Source organism: Apis dorsata, unplaced genomic scaffold (genome assembly GCF_000469605.1).
Source record: "Apis dorsata unplaced genomic scaffold, Apis dorsata 1.3 scaffold_882, whole genome shotgun sequence".
NCBI classification, from domain to species: Eukaryota; Metazoa; Arthropoda; class Insecta; order Hymenoptera; family Apidae; genus Apis; species Apis dorsata.
In genome coordinates, this window is record NW_006263998.1 from 25,357 (window position 1) to 45,712 (window position 20,356).

The window sequence follows — 20,356 nt, forward strand, 5'->3', positions numbered from 1 at the left end:
ATACGATTAATAAAATTCAAGGTCACGAACACATCGCTCGAAGGGCCCGTACATAATTTTGAGCGAGTTCAAGGAAAATTCTTCAAACTTGCTGTATCGACCTTGCGTTTAATGAACGTTCTTTTATTTTTTTTTTTTTTTTTCGTAGTACTAGTACAAATAATAAAAATTACTCATAGAAAATCTCACGTCATAAACCGGGGACTATAGAATAGTTCGAAAAAAATTGTCTCTCTTCTCAACGTGAGAAGAAAAGAGTATACAAATTTCGTGATATATATTTCTGTGCCCGAAACTCGGTGTGAACAACGGTGAATTAAATTATTCCCTTGAAGAATATTAGAGAGAAAACGTGAAGAAACTTGGCGCAAGAGCGACTTTCGACATCGACATTACCAAATTTTTGACAAACTCGAGTGACGAACACGCGGAGAGAGAGATGGATAGAGATATCTCGTTTCCCGAGATCGATCGATCGTGACGATTTCTTTGTCGAGAATTAGCGATGCGTGTCTCGCCTCCTTTTCTTTATCTCTCTCTCTCTCTCTCTCTCTCTCTCTCTTCGTTCGATTTATAATGAATGAACCGAATACGAGGTCAGTTTCTAAAATTCAAAATAACTGGACGAACGGTGCAAAAGGTATTCGTTCGTTCGAGGAGGAGGCGTAATTTGTAGCAAGTAAACGGCGGATAAAATAAAACGGCGGAATTTTATAAATTTCAAGCAAGTTTCTAGTTGAACAAACAATCGGGCAATAACTTGGAACGGATAGTTTTGCGGTTGGACGCGGATCGATCTTTTCCACGAGATCGTAATAAGATTTTCACTACGTGATACTACGTGAAACGTTGAGTCGTATTCCAAAGAAGAGAAAAAAGATATTCATATCATGATAATAAATCCGATCTTTTATTCGAGGATTATCGAGTACGCTGCGGATGGAATTGCTGGAAACTTTCTTTCTGGAACTGTCTAATTAAATGCTGAACTATTGTTGCGCTTGGTATTCATAATCCGCGATAAACGTCTGACCGCGCACGGGCGGAATCTACTGAGGATCTTTTCTCGTGCAGGGAGCCAACACTCTCCACATCTCAAACCTGTTCTTTTTTCTATATATATATATCTATTCATTATTCGTGAACGAAAAATCGAGATCTTGTATCTAAAATGTAAAAAAAAAATGTAAAAAAGAGATTTCAACATAGGTCGTCGTATATAATAAGATGCAGAAAGCGAAAGAAAACTAGTTTTATTTTAATCAATAACGGGAGAGAAAACGAAAAACGATTCGTTTTGAACGGTGCGAAATATCCGATATTTACATTGGAAATAGCGACACGTGCCGAGCCGTTTTTTCGCATGACATAATTCGCGTAAATATTCATCGGCCCTGAATCGAAGATAAATCTTTCTCTCCGTTTTGTAACGAAGATTCCGAAAAATTCAATTCGTATCGGCCGCGATGATTATTCATCGAGCGATCGATAAAGAGAAAGATGGAAGAAAGATACGGTCGACACGACGCGGATGACACTTCCGACTCGTGGATGTTCACGGTCGTGCGGAGGATCTTGCACCGATCCGAGCAACGCTTGGGGACGACCCCTTCTTAAGGATCGCGGCGCGTAAAGAAAGAGAAACGGAGAGGTCGGAGAGCGAAGTGTAGCGTGGTGGTAGCGCCAGTCCCCTCCTTCTAATAAAAGCCGCTCACTAAGCTCCGTTACACAGACAGTCACAGAAAAGTCGAGGAGAGCAGGAGCCGCGGAGAGCTCCTTTTCCATTTTCTTCAACTCAGGTTCAAAAGTTCTGTCGTGTTCGTTTGCGAATCGCGTGGTGTGGTGAGTTTTTCCCTTCGGAACGTGAGATTCGTCGTGAACTCTTTTTTTCTTCTCTCTCTCTCTTTCTCTTTCTCCTCTTTTTGTTTCCTCTCTCTCTTCGTTTCGATGTTCACTCGCGCGAAATGCCACTCCACGTGACGGCCTGACGTGTTCGGCGAGGAAATTATCGAGCAGTTTGGAGATTCAACAGTTTGAAGATAAAAAAAAATCGTTCGGATTGAAATATCTTCGTTCCTCGTGAAAAATTAATCGAAGCAATTCTAAGTCGAAACGCTCGATAATTTCTCAGGAAATGCACGAAAAAAAACTTTTCGCCAGAGTGAAAATATTAAAGTGAAGTGATCGTAACAATATACGTATATGTATAGAGAGAGAGAGAGAGAGGGAAAGAGAGAGATAATCGAAACTCGACTTTCCAGATTGAGGAAAATACGTATATTTCCATTGAACCGTGACAATCTCGCGAAACGCACGTGTCTCTGCTCCGCGTTTTGCCTCGTCATTCCAACTTTCCTGCTTGCGTTGTTCGTACATTTTACTCGATTAGAAGTTTATCGATAAGTAAAAGTTTCGTCGACGAAAATTAATTAACGAAATTTGCCAATATCCGACCTCGAGTGCGCATCGTTACACCATCGGGTACGACACGATATGCGTGCTGAATCTATATTATCCTCTACCGATGTGTGGCCACCATTGTATTCCGGCTGTTCGCCGTTGCAATTATAAATTGAACCGAGCGACACTTGCATTATAATTTTCAATTTATCGCGCAACGAATATCACGGGTGTGATAATAATAACAGTAATAATAAGAAAAAAAATATTTCCTATAATAAATTATTATCATTTGTCCCTTCAAACGAGTTTCAACGAGTTTTAAAGTTAAATTTAAGAAAAGCAGAGATTCGTTCGATCGTTTCCTCGATCGAGCTCGAATTCGTGACGAGACGCGTCGCGACGAGACCATCTTTCGACAAGAATCTGAGATTGCCAGCGGCGTTCCACGACTTTCATTCGGTCGAAAGTGATAGTTTCGAGGCTGGATACGAGAAAGGAGAGCTATCGCTCCCTCCTCCACGATATAGATGTATACACCTTCGCCTTCTCATCGCGTTTCTTCGCAATCCTTTCCGCATCGATTATTTACAAATTCTTCCGATGAATTAAACAGATGTCTTTTTTATCCTCTAAACTGCGCTCCTTTCTTTTCGCAGATACGCAAAAAAAAAAAAAAGAAGAAGAAAAAGGAAAAAGAGACGAAGATGAAGATCATCGTGATTTTGGCAACAGCCATGTGCATGGGCTCGGTCATCGCGTATCCACATTCCGAGGAGCAAATTAAATCCGAGGTAAGTCGGCCGGTGTCGACGAACACCTGTCCATCTTGGAAACTTTGGAATTTGTACGTCTCTCCTCGCCGTGGGCGATATAATAATCTTGACATTGCGGACGCGATCTCGACATAGCTGAATATTCTTAAGGAATGTTGTAATCTCTCTCGAACTTGGCGGCATCGATCGATAATAATAGAAAAAAATTCCACGATTATTCGATCCTCCCCCCGTTTCGAAAAATCAATTCCTTTTCGAGCGGAATTCTAATCCGCTCTCGACCGAAAGGTGACGTAAATCGTGATCGACAAAAACAATCGGCTTACGACTTCGGTTTTCTCTGTATCACTGAGCCAGCAACATCTCGATCGATTATCCTCTCCCCTTATTTCTTCATTTATTTATAAATATTCGATATAAAATATTTATATCCAAATAGTTGCCATATTTTCTCGAGTACAAAAAATGTTCGAAAAACAACTCTGAAGAAGAAATGCGTTTTTTCTCTGAGAAAAATTCGCGAGATCGATGAAGCGTTTCTCGATTTTTCGAAAATCTTGGCTTCCCTTGGGACGTCGTAAGATCGTTGGAGAATCGATGTTTCACTTTCGATGGAGCCTCTTTCACTCGGATGAGTGCTACGACCTCGCGCCAGTAATCCGGCGCTTCTAAGATACTCGATCCTCGGCGCATCCACGTCACGTGTAATCCTCGTACACACGCACGCACACACCCGCCGTGTGTTTGATTTTCATTTACAACATCCGACGATGACTCGCACCGCCGATGCAAGTTTTATCGCCACTGGGTTTGAACGACCTTCGGATGGAGCATCGTAAGATGCATGTGCAAACGTTTTAATTAATTTGATCGTGACATTGTCCGGAGAGCTAATATTGACAAAAGAGGGAAATTCCTTCGTTATCATCGCTTAAATAACACCGATGCTAATCGATCGTTCTTTTTTTTTTTTTTTCAAACGAGCGGAAAAATAACGCGAAAAACCTTCTAAGTTTTGATGCATTCTTGGAAGAATCGTTACTTCGTTTTATTTTTTTTTCAATCTCAAATATGCAGTGTATATATATATACATATACACACAGATGCGCGCGTATACATATACGTCACAAAATCGCGAAAGCGATTCTCGTGGAATGATTTTTTTTTTTTAAAATGGGAAAGGTTAGGCAGGCGCGAGTGGGAGGGCGAAGCCGTTCGGTTCTAGGAACGGCGAAGCGTACGACGAAAAGTCGGAACGGCTCTCCTCTTCTTCGAGCCGCTCGACACTTTCACTGGCCGCGAACACTTACAGGGTTACACCGGACACTTTCTTCGCTCGATCGATGCCCAATGGAAAGCGCGTGCGTATGTGCACGCGCTCACGTGCACGCGCGTGTTTCTGCCTCCTCCATCTCCTCCAGTGGTTCCCAAACTCCTATTTCGTCCAATGGATATTTTTCCATTATATCCTGACCGCTGAACAGAATCGTTCGTCCGTCGACTCGCGGTTAAAAATTCAAAGGAATCGCGTTTCGAGATCTGGCGCCGAATTTCGGAGATTTCGATGCCGGCGATCCAAGATATCGTGTTCCTCGCATTTCCAACTCTTCGTTCCTCTGGGTCGTTTTTCTGGAAACCTTTGTTGTTCCAACTCGTTCCTCGAGAAGGAAAGAGATAAATAAATAAAAAGTAGGTACATCGTTCAAGATGATTTACTTTGCGAGAGGAGATTACGATGAGCGTAAAAACTAGTTGCGAATGTAGATAACAGCCGGGGACAAATATCGTAACAGCTCGGACGTGAGCGTTGTATATAGGGGAAAGTGAACCACGGTAACCAGGTTGAGCAACTTTTGAGTACGATGACCGTCCTAGTGGCAGAATAGCTTAATTAATTTATCGAATAAATTTATTGCAAAACGCATGGACAAGTTCACTCCGTGAGACGCCATAGACGTGCGAGAGGAAGAATAAACAAAGAAATGACAAAGTACAGCGTAGAATTTCCTACAATTCCGCGAATTCCTACATAACTAATATAATTCCTATATAAATAACAAACGCAAGTTTTTGTTGTACCCGATTCGAGAGTTGTAACGACCGTTTCGGTCGAGCATTGGATGATCGTTTTCCTCCCGCTATATGAAATTCGCTACACGAAATTATACGAGAGGAGAAAAGAATTACGCGTATTACCACGATTTCCTACAGTATAACGAGAATTCATATAGCGCGTAATCGTAAACAAACGTAATGTAACCACTATGTAACGTAATAATCGCGATGATTGGAAAATTGTAAGCAGCGCCGATGCAAACAAATGCGTAACATCGGCTCGTCAAACGGTGCGTAATTTTCCTTTTCACGACCGATTTCGTGCGCTCGCAAATTTCCATCAATTTTCCAAACCTCGCTCGGCCCGTTAAAACGATCGACACGCGTTGATTTCGCGCGATGACGAAAATTGGTGTGTAAGAGCACTTGAGAACACCAAGTTTATGCCTCTCCTATACGCATCATTGTTCTTATTGGCGATCGTTGCGCAACCCCCCGTTTCGTTATCCCGACGTGTCTCTTCCACGAGTTTTTTCGACGACACTCTACCACGATACGCCCACGATTTCTCGTGACGGAAGAACGTTGTAATTGCACGAAGGTGTGAAAACGAGGTTTGCAGGGGCAGAAAGGAAAGAAGGGAAAAAACTTTTTTCAGGCACTCGATCGATTGATGCTGATCGAAGCAGACGACGATAAGGACGCCCTAAGGAGCAAACGGACGATCGGTATCCTGCGTGAAGTGTTCCCCGAAATTTCTCAGGTGAGCCGCTGCTGACAACAAAAACGTGAAAAGAAATCCTGCAGACGGCCAGGACCTTATCGATAAAACTCGATAAAAAGCAAAATTCACTCCCCACTCCTCACCGCCACCCCCTTCACCCGTAGACAAGGGCCGTTATTTCGATCGAATTCGATCCGATTATATTTCGAGAGCCGTCGATTTCGAGGCAGGAGACAAGGACCTTGAACGCCTCGTGTTCCACGGTTCGCCGCTTTCCCGCATTAAAACGGGCGAATTGAGAGATTATATCGTCGAACGAAAACGTTTCATTAGTACTCCCCGTGTCGGTTTAAAGCCGAGGAGAAATTGTTCGCGAGTGAATCGGCATTCCTCCCAAGAAAGTTAGTCGCACGTTTGATTCACGATTCACGATGAGAGTTTCCTCGTTTCCCGTGCGTTTCTGTTTCTGCCGATTGCGCAACCAACGCGCGTTTATTTATATTCAATTACCTCTCCCCTTCCCCCTCCGTGAATTAAGATTACGCTCGATTAAAAACCGAAAGTTTTTCCATCGAAAACGACGGGTTCGAATTTCCACCGGATAAAAAAAAGCGGAGGAAAAATACGATCGATTTACGATTATCGTACCATTATCTCGCTTGAAATCTCTCGATTTTCGAAAAAGAAAAAAAAAAAAAATAAACACGACGCGTTCGAACGTTGCCTTCGACGCGTTGCGACCATTCATCCTATCATCGATCATCGAACGAATATCTTGGAAAACGATCTTTAACGGACGACGTAACTCGACGACGATTAACGATCAAAAAAAAAAAAAAAAAAAAGAAAAATCGATAATGAATGAGAAACGACGACAAGTTAATAAACGAGAGGAAGGGTCGACGAGACTGGCCACGGAGCTAAGAGGTATTGTTTTCTAGATGATCGAACAAAAGGTGAACTCGATTGTCGCGGAATTCATCCGAATATTCGGGCCGATCCTTCTCCAATCAGCTCTCGGGAATAGACAGAAGACAGGAGGAGGCTCGTCGAGCGAGAGTTTGATGGCGAGGCCGGAATCGCCGTTCAAAGACGACGACAATAATAACTTCGTCTCGACCAGCAATGACGGTTCGAAAGTGTCGATATCGTTGCCGACGTTTCCGCCTGACGAGGACGAGGTGGCGGCGAGCGNATCAACCACGATCGAGTCAACCACGATCGGTAGCGGCCAGGATGGGGCCAACACGGTCGTGTGACCAACTTGCGGCGGACAGATCGGTAACACGTTGGAGGTCAATGAAAACTTGACAGAGCGAAGAATAAGAATCCCGGCAAGGACGATCACCGCGCAATCAGGACTGCTGCGGGCAAATCTGTTATCTTGTTATCTCGTTCACAACCACCACCACCACCACCACCACCACCACCACTACCACGTTCTCCGCTATGTTTGCTCTAACCGTGTGCGTTTCTCTATGTGTGCGTTTCACGTGTGTGAATATCATTAGTACCGTTTTCTATTGTACCAGCTTCGCTATCTCTATGTTTTTAGCACGATATCTCTGTCACCAGTTTGTCATCATACTCTCTTCCTCGCTCGATTTTTTTATCTTTCTCTCTTTCTCTCTTTTTCTCTCTCGTTCTTCGAGATTAATCAATTCTCTCGCCTCCTTATTATTATTTTTTCTCTTTTTCTTCTCGATCGATCATCGAAATCGGTTCACTTTCTCCATCTCGACGCGATACTCGTCAATTAAATTCTTCTCGTTGCGTCCCTCCCTATCTTCCAATCTTTCACAGGAATCAAGAAGAGGAGAGAAAAGAAAATTTACCTAGAATTTGTTACGAGTATAATTCGCCATCACGATTCCATCATCAAAGTCACTCGCGTCTTTACGTTCTCTTCTTCCTCTTCTTCTTCTTCTTCTTCTTCTTCTTCTTCTTCTCTTCTTCCTCTCTCTCGCCTCTTGCCGAGTATTTGTAGCGAAACGTGAAACTTGTTAAGAGTCACAATCGATGCGCGTCCCGATCACGAGACATCGCGAGTACGCGCGTCTCACGCTTCGTCGCCTCACGAGTAAAAAAGAAAGCAATAATATCTTTTTTCTCTCTTGCTCGATCGTCATCGAGCCCGATACTCCAAACGAACGAACTCCAATCCATCGACTTCGATATCGCCTGTATTGCGAATAACACAGTGTTGCTCGAACACATCGTAACGTGACAAAGGGAATGCAAAGGGGATCCACGGGAATCGTCGAGTTCGATGACGATCGACCGACCGATTTTTTGAGAGGCGCTCGCTCTCTCTCTCGAGATCGACGAATTGAAATCTTCTCCGCTCTCTGTTTCCCGGCAGGACGTGAACCCGGAAACGGAGGACAGGGCGAACGAGGTGCAACAGGCGGCCGAGTCGCAGAAGAACGAGGTCAAAGTGCAGTTCGCGGACGAGGAGGGTGCGGCGGACGCGGTCGCGCCTTTGACGCCTCTCGACGAGGTGGGGAGCGAGGACGACGAGAACAGGAACAAAAGGTTCCTTTCCAGCCTCGGCGGGTTGAGCGGTTCCGGATCAAGCGGGGCGGGATCCGGCAACTTCCTCTTCGACATTCTAAGGGTAAGTTGTAAGGACGATCCTCGCGTGTCATCCATTTTTCTTTTTTTTTTCAATCGATGATAAATGTAAAACGAGGCGAATTCGAGATTCAGGATGATTCATTCGATTGCGACATAGATATAGAATAGCGATCGATCAATTTGCAATTGAATAGTTGCAAAAAGAAAAGGAAAAAATCGGTTAATCGGTTTGTTTTCTTTTATATAGATTATATATGTGGATATGAGGGGGGGGAAAGATGGCGATTGATAAAAATAGTCGATGTAAGAAAAAGAAAAAAAAGATTATACGTTGGAATAAATAATCGATAATGCGAGCGAGATACGAATCGGATAGTTAGTTTAATATTCAAGTAAGAGGCGAATAGGGGGACACCGGCAAGGGCGCCTGCTCTACCTAGCGCATGGTAGGTGAAAGTCTACCGACCGAATTGCCTGGTTGTATCGTGGCTGGTTACTATTCCAAGGTTCCTGACCTAGGCACAACCCGGCCTCGTGGATGAGCGACAAGATCGTAGCGTCCTCGATAGACGAAAGGAAAAAAAAAAAAAAAAAAAGAAAAAAAAGTGAGAGAAAAAACGAGAAATAGATGCATCGTCTCAGGATGTGCGCGGTAAGAGAGAAACCCGTGACTTTATTTTCTGTGCCGCGATTATGTTCGAGGATTAATTGCGAAATTGTTCGGTGATCGGTATCGCGTAAACGATTATTAGTTTTTTTTTCTATTTTCGACGTTACGACGTTTTTTTCGAATTCCAATTAAACGAGATTTTTTTTTTTTTTCTTCCAACTGATCATGGGGGGAAAATTGCGAATTCTTATCTTATCTATCACGTGTTCTCTCGCCAATTACCATTGTCCACGTACGCCAGGAAAACCTACGTGATCATGAATAACACGCTCGAAACTAGTCGATAGATCGACCTCCTTTTACGGAGTCGAAAAACTGCCGTTCGTTTCCTTGAAATCTTAGCCACGAAAGATTGAAACGTTTTCACGTCCAACGCAACCTCTGTTCTAGATCCTTCCCTAGATCTCACGAAAAGAATCTCATCTCCAAAAAAAAAAAAAAAAAAAAAAAAAAAAAAAAACCTAGGGATCGGAATATAAAAAAAAAAAAAAAGGTTCAATAAAAAAAAAAATTGAAAAAAAAAAAAAAAAAAAGAAAAAAATACCTATGGATCCGAATATATAAACATAAATACACGTTCGATTAAAAAAACAATTGATACAAAGAAAAAAAGAAAGAAAGAAAGAAAGAAAATAAAAATGGTCGGCTGGTCAAGAATCGCTAAAGAACAATTTCAGCCGCTTTACAGGATCTCCGTGTTCGTCAACGATCGAGAGTATGATGTGGAAGCGGAAGGGGCAAAAACGCGGCAATCGCGAACGAACTAAAGAAAGAAAGAAAAGAAAAGAACGACTAAACAGGCTGTTCTCCAAGGAACGGATCAGTAAACGAAAGTCTGTTCTCTTCCGTTTAGCAAGCGGCCGACGGGGCGGCAAGAGCGGCGGGCACGGTGTACCGCGTGGTGGCAGGTACGCAGAGCCTAGGGCTCGGTTTAAGCGCTTCACGGGACTTGGGCCCGGTTCCCCAAGGTGCCGCCCCTGCTGCCGCTAGTTCCTCGACCACGGCGGGATCCTCGACCAGCGCACCGGCCGCGTCAGGAGCCGGCAACCTACCACCGGTACGCCAATCCTTCCGAGCAGAACCGAACGGACACTGCCGAGACTACACTTCTCTTACTCTCTCTTACTCTCTATTTATCTACACTCGGTGTCTCTTTCTGTTCGTGTATATATTCTCTCACTCACACTCGCTTGTCCACTCGGTGAAGGGATTTCTTACTTAACGATTTTCAATCGAACAGAAGCATGGTTACTTTTACACTTATCGTCTACTTAAATTCTCGAGACGCTTTCCTTTCCATTGACGATAAGTCTCTCGATTGAGGGATCTTTATCAGGGAGATGCATCCGTGATTTGAAAGAGAAATTTTTTTTTTTCTCGAAAAGAGAATTTATATCTTCGAGTAATTATATTGTATTGTATTGGGAGGAAATACTTTGCACGTCTGTAAATAACGCAATCCTATATCGGCATGCCATGTATTCTTCGCACGTGACTAACGATTACCTGTTGCTCGTTCCACGTCATCTCGCCTATTTGTTTGTTCTTCGTCTTCCGTTTGCCTAACCTCTTGAACGTGTAACTCGCATGTTCTCTCTCTCTCTCTCTATCTCTCTCTCTCTCTTCTCTCCCCACTGGCTTCTCTTCTCCGTTTCTCTACTTATCCCGCTTGCCTTGTGATCGTGCATGAATTGTGCGCCACCATTTAATCTTATTAAGTTGTATATTAGTATAGAAGAAGAAGGCTGGTGCACGGTTCGTTTCATTTCTGTAGTGTAGTAAGCTAGATCTTGTTAGATGCGATGCATCATCGTTGTCACTAACCAATCCCTGTGTTTACACTCATCCCTATGTTATTCCTGTATTTCGAACGACTGAAAGAGTATTTATAAAGAATTTTCGAGAAATATTAGATATATATTAAAAAAAGATACTTTCAGTTGTTCGAACGTGATGTATATGCGACAATTTTCCCTAACTAACACTAGCAATCCCCGAATAAGCGATTCCTATCGATCTTTCGCGGCTTCCTCCCTCCCTCCCTCCCTTCCTTCCTCCCTTCCACCCGGCCAACGGTCCCGACGCGACACCGACAAACCAGCTAAAGACTAAAGACTTTCGGCGAAGCAGCCGGCTGATGGACGACTCCCCGACTCGTCGGAGTTTCAGGCCAGCCATTCATCGATTGCCGATTCTCTCGTTGTTGTTACTGTTGTTATTGTTATTGTTATTGTTGTTGTTGTTGTTGTTGTTGTTGTTGTGATCTCGAACTCTCGTACTCCATCATTGCACAATCACGTTGTACATATGTATCGTTACATAAGCCTCGGTTAAGCCATAATTCGTCGAACCAAAGGGCAAAGAGGAAAGAGCCGCCGCCAGACGAGTCCGCCACGCGAGTTTTCCTCACCTTTCTCGTTCTTCCATTCCCCTTACAACTCACGTCGCCGCGAGGATGCGTTTTCCCCGGCGAGATTCTCGCACCTCGGCCGAGTCGTCTGGCCGACTCGCTCGTCTACACACGAACAATTCTTGGTAGCAAATTGATGACGCACGGTGCGTGACGCGCGTGTTTCCTCCTCGATCGAAGGCAGCGTGTAAGGATAAGTAAGTAGTACGTCGATCGGGCGTGCGTCACGCTGTAAATTATCACCGTAATCTTTGTTCTCTCTCTCTCTCTCTATCTCTCTCTTTCTCTCTCTGTCTCTCTGGGCCCTGGGTGAAACCATCCTCTACTGTATCATACTCAGTGCACCTGTGTAGGCTGTCCATATCGATCTCGATCGGAATTACCACTATAATAAAAGACGTAATCGTTTGAATTACGTTTTTATAAACGAGCGTATGGACATCCTATCGCGGTGACCGAAAAAAACGCCACGAAATAACGTCACGAGCCACGAAGAAGGAGCGCACGTAAGGATCGGTAGCAGTAAATGGATAATGTAACGAGCAATGTAACGTAGGAAGGTCAGGATGATTATTATACGAGCACCGTAGTAGTCGAATAGACTGAACGAGCTGGAGCCGCTGCAACTACACGCCAACTGTCTTTCCATTTTTTTTTATTTTTTTTTTTTCTCTCTTTTTTCGAACGATTCACGCGATCTCGTTCGTTCTCTCTCCGCGAGAATGATCTCGCTTATCTGGAATTCGAATTAAAATTGGGCGGCTATTTGCAGGTGGTAGCCGGAAGCGGAAGTCGTCTGGACTCCTCGTCGGGTGGCGAGAGCGGGGAACCCGATGGGGTTCACGAGGCGGTCCCGGGGCCGGTTACCAGGCTCTTCGTCATCGCCAACAGAGGAATCGCCAATCTTATACAGGATCTCATTCTTGTGAGTAATCTTTCTCTTATGGTTTGTTTTATATATATATATACGTGATATAATTGATCGTTCTCGAATAGGGACGATCTTTCTTCTCCCCGTGGAATGTAGATTCAATCGAAGCGCTAATGAAGATAAATGATACGATAATTTGAATTTCTTATTATTGTGCTTAATTAATTTGAATATTTAAATCTCTTTCTCTCTCGCTCTTTCTGAATGTTGATTTAATAAATCAGCTATCGTTGAAGCTATCGGATAATAAAGATAAATGATGCATCGAGGAGATTTTTTGTTACTATATCTATCTAAATGAATGATAACTCGACGATTAGATATCGAAATTTACGATTACGCTCAACGAAGCGAGAAATTTTCCGCGCGAAAAAGAGTCGATCGAAACGATTGTAGATCGGCGGAACGAATATGCACGATTTTCCGGTCGATCATCGGTGATCGATGCTTGTTCAGATTCGCTTCTCGATCCTATTTTTTGAAGAAAGAAATCTGTTTTTAACTTCTCTTTCTTTTTTTAGTAAAAACTTAGTCCGTTTTTACGTAATCGATTTTTTTCGAAAGTGAAACCACGTTGATATTAAGAAAAGAATTATTTTTTTCCTTTCGTTTACATAAACAGGACGTTGGCAATTTTCTATGAATAAATGAACGTGGAACGTAGACACGAGCGATTAGAATCATCATTCCAGATGATGCACGTAAGAAGATTGATGCATCCTGATTTTTTAGATACCATAATAATATAAATATCGTAATTCTATCTCGGAATTCACACGATTAATTTAATGAAATTGATATCTTCATCGATTAAATTAATAATAACGAAGGATTATTAAATTTTCCTGGAAAAGAGATATATTTTAAATTTCGCGTGGACTAAATTTTTCGCGTGGAAAAAGACGAAAGTCGCGCAAAAAGCGTGGCGTGGTGTTGTCGTTCTAGATACAAAACCGGCCGATTACGTAAGGACCCCCGTCAGAATCGATGGAAAGCAAAAATGTAAGCGACTTTCTCTATGAAACAGCTCGTCCATTTGCCGCCTAACTTATGCAAGCTGCCATAGCAAGCTGACACGCGATATGACCAGACACGATCGCTTCCTCGATCTTCGACGGATGATTCGACCTTCGAAACAATTGCCTCGTTATACGTGCATACGTTTCGACGTCATCGTGGCGAAACTTTTCGAAACTATTTCTTATTTCCCTGGTTAATTCTTGCGTAGAATATCTATCGATTGATAGAATTTCGAAATAGGCAACGTTGTTTGGGAAAATTTTCAAACTCATGAATTATACAACAATCGTCCGTCTTGCTCCAGATATCATAACGCGTTGACATGCCACGTACGTATACATATATATATGTATAAATAGACCGATCGACGTTCAAACGTTCCGCTCGCGAATCACGTTTCACTCTCGAGCGCTGTGAATTCACAACGAAAGCGAAATCGATCGGCTAAAGAACCAAGCCAGCAACTATTCAATACAGGCCATTGATCGCCATTGATCTCGTCTAATTCTCCGTCGCCGGAGAATTCTAGGGGAAAATCGATTCATTCATATGTATTAGGACCAATTAATCGATCGGTCGTGTTACTCTGATTGAGAGTAAGGAGAAACTCGACTCGTGCACGATATATTTTCCACGAGTGTTCCATTTGGAATCCGAGCTGGGAAGAAAGTGGAAGCCGAAAAACGAACGCGCTATCCGGTTACGATGTTATTCCGCGTTTTATCGTTTTTCCACTACTCGTAATTGACGGTGGTCCACACCTCTTTATTTCATTGAAGCGAGAGGCTCGCATCGCGAGAAAACCAGAGAAAGCAACGCAGCGTGAACGCAACATAGAGAGAGAGAGAGAGAGAGAGCAGCGATGAATTTATCACGACGGAGCTCGCACGTTAAGTTGTTAAAGTTAATCGCGCTTGTTATATGCCATCTTCGTCGAACGTGCTCGCCGGCGAGAAACATTCGTTCGAAAGCGTTCACGCTTCGCGCAACGCGTGGAATCTGTCTGCTTTCCGTAAAACTTCGTTACGAGCACAGCCGACTTCGCAAGTTGGGAGCGCAAGGATCCCGATGATCGAGCCCTAAACAGATCGATAATCGTTTCTTGCGCTCGTCACGGTGAAACCGTGATCGAGTAAAAAGTGTCGAAAGCGTCTCCTCGAAAGCGTTGCGAACGTTCCTGTCCTTGGGAGCGCGGAAATAGCGCGATCTCCGACGGGGGGAGACGATTCGATAGATAATTCGAGAATATCGATTAATTTTCCCTAAGAATCGTTTCGAATCAAGATCGAAGAGGCGGGATATTTTTCTTCGAGATTTTATTAACTCGAAAAAAGAGAAATCTGTTTCCCTGATCCTGAAGTTTCAATGTGAAACTTCGAATGTTCAAATGTTCGAAGAGAGATGCGTAATCCAAAATTGGTTTTCGTCTTTGTTTTCAGCGCCTGGCAGCGACGAGCGAACGCATCGTCAACTTCAAGGCAAGACTGATCACTTCCATCATTTAGGGGATAAACGCGCGATGGGATATCAAAGCGTAAGGAAAAAAGGAAAAGTGCCCGATGATCGAAAAATCGCTTGGGAACCACGCGAAGATCCATTCCTGGGCCGTGATTGTCGAGCAAGGAGCACGGGTACGACGTTGGCAACGCGAACAACCGCGTTGCCCCCTTGTCCCCGAGATCCAAATCCGCCTCGTCGTCGATGCTATCGAATTCTCTTTGTTCCGTTAAATAATTTAACCTCGCGTCCTCCACTTCCACGTCCACGCGGCGGCATCCATCTTTGTTCTTCGACTCTCGTGCTTCGCTTCCCTACTCTCGTTTCCTACTTCTCGTCCTCCGATATTTCTCTCTCTCTCTTTCTCTCTCTCTTTTTTGATACTTTTTCTTCTTTTTTTTCTTTGTTTTATGCGTAGTTACATAGACCTTTCTTATTTAGTTTGTGGTTACTTACGTAGCGGTTAGGAAGTTTACACCTCGCGAGATTCATTTCGCTCGAACTTTCGTCGAAACGGTGTTCTTCTTTCTTTCTTTCCTTTCCTTTCTTTCTTTCTTCTTCAATACGCGTTCGAATTTTGTAATTTTTTTGCCGCGATACTTGAAATCTGAAGATCGATCGATCGCGATAATATTTTCGTTCGATTTTGCGATAAAGAATTGACGCAAATTCGAGTAAGATCTCGCTTGGTCCAATGTATATAGCTATGCTCTTGGTATTCGCAACTGTGCCAATCATTGTCTCTTTCCTCCCGATCGATGTACACGTATAACAAAGGGCTGCCAACCCGCTGCGGTGATTGCGGTTACCATCTACTAAACTAAACAGATTCTCGTTATTATTGTACAGAATTATTAGTTTGAAATTCATTCGACCATTTCGATCGTCGCGTACGAGATGGAACGATATCGATATCTTTTATCTCGGAGAATAAGGCGAGACAAGAAAAATGGTCATCCTCGAACGATACATAAAAAGTGTGTCGATCTTCGAAATTCGACGTGCTATTTCTTTTATTGTAAATCGTCTCTGTTATTTCGTAGTGTAAATAAACAAATACAAATTGTCGTAAAATTTAAATATTCTTTCCACCACTCCTGTCAATTTCAAAAGTGTATTCTCCTGCCACTTCTCTTTTCCTTATTCCTTATATAATCGAATACAAATATAAACGAATACGCGTATCTACACCATTGTATCATCGTGTATTTCATTCACTTTGATTACTTAACAAAACTTAGCAAAAAATATTCGATATTCGAGAAACTTTATCAAACGTCTTACGCGTCTTTAATAAACGCTTCATCATCAAAGCGGAATATTTGGCAAAGATATTTGAACTATCGTAAAAGTATCGTTGAATACCACGCCACTATTCATTACATCATTTCTTTAATCGAGAAAATTTTCCTTCTCGCCAAACGATTGTCTTCGTAGGCCCACTTTCAGATCATCGTTTCTCTCTTCTTCTCCCTCTTTCTTTTCTGTTCTTCTTTTCATTAATGCTCTAATCACGAATCCTCACTGCACGTCAATTCCGTCGACAAAGTATCCTCCTTCGAAGATTCCGTGGCTTCCTCGAAGACGAAAATTTCGTCCTCGCAGGAAGCCCACCGGTGTAGCTAGGGTGGCGATATCAACAGTGGTTGCTCCTCGGGCAAACCGACGTAAACTGGATCCCCTACTCGCACCACGCCGTTGGAATTCCTCAATCCAAGGTGAATTCCAAGTACTGGACTCTCGCCGACCAACGGACGAATAATTGGATCCATTATTTGTCTGTAACTGTAGAAAATCGGTGTAATCAACGGAAGAATAACGCAGAAGAATATAGAATGTTACATTTCGTAATAAATGAAAAGAAAGTTAGCTTAAGGGTATATCGTTCAATGAACAGCGAACCTTTTCAGAGTTTTCAAGGGCTCCACTTTTGGATTTTTTGTTCCTGTCTCCGGATCTACAGTGGTAAAGATACATCTGGTGCATGGCATAACAGTTTTGAAGATCACATCACCGATCTTCACCCAGCCCCAGGTATCCTCTTCGTACGCGGTTGCACCTTTGATCACGAAGTTAGGACGAAATTGTTCGGGGTTGACCGGCTTCTCTAATCGGCTGTTCAGGTCAGTTACCGATGCTTCGTTTATCAAGCAGTAGCTGGTAGCATCTGGATACGCGCCCTGTTCGATTATTTAGATTATAATATATACATTTTTCTTAATTTAATTAATTAATTATTTATTTAATTAATTGTAACTCGATAAAACTTACAGTGTCGTCGGGTGTCAGCAACCACTGTTTATTGCTCTTCCTGATCTCTCTCGTTGGATAATCCAGTGGATAATACACCAATCTGAATCCGGTATCTTCCTGGAGGAGAAATCGGGACAACCATCTGGCAGCCTCCTCGCCGCAATCACAGGCGGATACAGGTTGACCCCAAACTGCTATGCGAAACCCTTTCCCTTGGATTCGAGACAAATCGATGGAGAAGGATATCATTCCAGGTGCCGAGAGCGTGAGAATCGTTCCGGAAACTTTAGGTATCACCTTCGAATCATAAGAAATTTCACTTCTTTGATTTCGTTTTAATTTAAAAAAAAACGAAAATGATTTGCAAATTTTCCAAATAGAAATGCCAAAATATTCAAACAGAAATGCCAAAAGTTGAAAGTCGTGTATTCGACACGGTGAAAAAGAGACGTGGAATCAGAGCAGAAACAAGAGTTGCTGAACAAAAGACGAATATGCGATACTTAAATTAATTGCTCGCGTCCAATTCCTTCGACGATTAATTTTCCTCCAATTTTCACGACGATAAAACAGCTCGTTAATCCCGATTATAAAAGTTCCAGTGCTTCCTAAATCGATTGTTCGAGAAGCAAATGAGAGGAAGCTCAAACCAAATTGATGGTGTTCAAGATTGTGTAAACGAGGAGGCTTAACGATTCGTGAAGAATACGTTCGAGATAGAAAATATAGTGCGTGATTATCGCGCATCGATCTTATAATCCATTCACCGGCTTTCGCAACGATTCTTACTCGAGATTCTTTTCCTTCTTTTTAAAAAGCTTCTTCGCGAGCGATACGCTCAGTCAGATTATGATCTCTAGTAACTCGTTATCCGATATCATTTGCTACAGTTGCACGAAATAATGCTTGAAATAATTATACTTGCACCGTTATCGTTTTCATCGCGTGCCAAGATAAGAATTACTTCTCTTCTCAAAATCTATTTAATCTTTCTTTTTTTTTTTTTTACAAATTATCCTTTCGAGAAACTCGATACTTTTTCTCTCCGAAGGAAATCGTTTTCTCTTACCTGGACCATTTTTGGATTCTGCCTGCCGGTGACGAAGTGTCCGTTCAAATCGATGACCATCAACGTACGATCCCTCAGCCAGCCAGATTTCAGGCCAAGCTTCGTGCACTCCATCGTGTTCATTCGAACAGAGCCGAGCGACTTGATCGGATACACGATCAGGTCGCTCAACTCGCCGACCTTTCGCCATTGCGAGGGTGGCTTCTCCTTCTGCTTTTTGGACCACCACCACCACCAAAGGAAGACGACCACGGTTCCGGCCCCGACAACGGCCGCAGACACGTACGTGAGCCGAGTTCTGTCTGTTTCACGAAACGTTCACCGATTAATTATCCACGGTCAAGTGACCATGCAAAACGTTCCGTTGTGAAATTGTTGTTGTGGCTCACGATCCAACGTTCAGATAACAACGTTGATAAAGCGCTATCACCAAATTTGAATTTAAAGCTAGATATTTTTCGTTTGTTTTAACCTGAAATTGTTGCAATATTATTAGATGATTAATTAGATGATTTCTAGATTTTTTCTTTATTTTTCTTCATGTTTATAAGATCTTATGTATTATTAATATTATATCTTATTAATTTTACGTTCCAGAGAATGTATTCCGGGGAATGCGCAAGGAGAGAAGTTATTTGCGGAAAAAAACAAATAGAAATATCCCCCCGAGGGGATATTCTCATTTCTGATGAAGTATCTTTCGTCGCTACTTAAATCTGTGTCAATCGTGAAATTTTTTTTGCACCTGTGTAAAATTCATCCAATAAACAGGCATCGATAATAAGTCAGACAATTATTTTTCAAGCAATATATGGAATCCGGAATTGCAAATCATTTAAGATACAATTAATTCGCGAAGTGAACGAGGCATCTTTTTTTCAATGGAATCTTCCGTGTGTATCGCCGTTCTATATTTGCATCTTACACGATTTCGAAAAAGTGGCTCCAAGCGATACAAATTCGAACAACGATGCGCATTAACGGTATTCGAACGAATGGAATACCGGCATCCTTCTCAGCTTGGAACAAATAAAATGTAGATTGTTGAAATTGACGAAGTGACATCCATTTGTCCGTGAGAAAATTGGAACGGAACGTAACGGAATATCACGATTGACCAGGAGTAGACGTTAGACGTGTTGCATAATTTGTTCATGATGTTGAAAAAAAAAAAAAAAATATCGAAGGTCTTTTGAAAATGAATACTCGAAGAATATCGTGCCGTGCTTTTATTTTTTTCGTTTATCGTTCTTGATAATTATTGTAAAAATATTCTCGATCATCGAGATTTTCATTAGAGGATATTTTGTGTCGAATGTTAATTTAAGAATAACATGAAGAATATACAATTATCCGGATTATTTCTGATTTGTGATAATCATGCGAAGTGAATAAATACACTTATCTTATATCTTCGCTTATCTATATATTTTATACACATATAATAATATTTAACGATTAAATCTTCGTCAACTCGATCAATCATCTTTTATGCAATTGTTATTAATTCATGGCATTTATATGTATTGTGGATATATTTCGTATCGATTTGCTGTTTTGGAGTACTTTGCACGAGGCATGAAAATCGTGCAGGGAGACAACGGACCCTGAAATCAATACCAAGGGCGTTGCTTCCCAACGCACAACTGGATGTAGAAATATATAAAGGCGATTTTAAATTTTGAAGATTGAATATTATTAATGCTTTCTAGAAGAAGAAATTATATCACGTAAATTCGTAAATATTTGCTATGTACGACGAAGATATAAGCTTATCTATCGTAGATGATATAAAAATTATAAATAGTCTGCATTAAAAAATCAAAACAGAATAATAAATCATAAAAAAATTTGGATCACACGATGCACAACAATTTTTCCTTCAAACTTTATATCATATATATTATGGCTTTTATTGTTTTTTTTTTTTTTTTTGAAAATGGTTCACAATTATCAAAATCGAGGAAGAAAAA

At 42.0% G+C, this 20,356-nt stretch overlaps 2 protein-coding genes across 8 annotated transcripts in view; one reads left to right on the forward strand and one right to left on the reverse strand.

Annotated features, from left to right (window-relative positions):
• Positions 1-15,108, forward strand: part of LOC102681653 — a 31,885-nt gene extending 16,777 nt beyond the window's left edge. Inside the window, exons 1-7 of one of the 7 annotated variants that reach the window (XM_031514066.1) lie at positions 658-664; positions 3,075-3,194; positions 5,891-5,995; positions 8,319-8,573; positions 10,057-10,260; positions 12,386-12,538; positions 15,004-15,108. In XM_031514066.1, coding sequence (XP_031369926.1) covers positions 3,108-3,194; positions 5,891-5,995; positions 8,319-8,573; positions 10,057-10,260; positions 12,386-12,538; positions 15,004-15,069 — 870 coding nt within the window. In that variant the 5' untranslated portion in view covers positions 658-664; positions 3,075-3,107 and the 3' untranslated portion in view covers positions 15,070-15,108. Of the gene's footprint in view, positions 1-657; positions 665-1,659; positions 1,843-3,059; positions 3,195-5,890; positions 5,996-8,318; positions 8,574-10,056; positions 10,261-12,385; positions 12,539-15,003 lie in introns of those variants that run through there. The other 6 variants (XM_031514065.1, XM_031514067.1, XM_006623310.2 and 3 more) reach the window with 6 other exon arrangements.
• A 1,443-nt stretch (positions 15,109-16,551) lies between these two features.
• The window catches only part of LOC102681531 (mitochondrial amidoxime-reducing component 1-like), a 7,226-nt gene continuing 3,421 nt past the window's right edge, over positions 16,552-20,356 (reverse strand). The window contains exons 3-6 of the mRNA XM_006623307.2: positions 18,384-18,685; positions 17,333-17,611; positions 16,964-17,241; positions 16,552-16,846 (exon numbers count right to left, since the gene is read on the reverse strand). Of these exons, the coding sequence (XP_006623370.1) occupies positions 16,684-16,846; positions 16,964-17,241; positions 17,333-17,611; positions 18,384-18,685 (1,022 nt within the window). The 3' untranslated portion in view covers positions 16,552-16,683. The remainder of the gene's footprint in view (positions 16,847-16,963; positions 17,242-17,332; positions 17,612-18,383; positions 18,686-20,356) is intronic.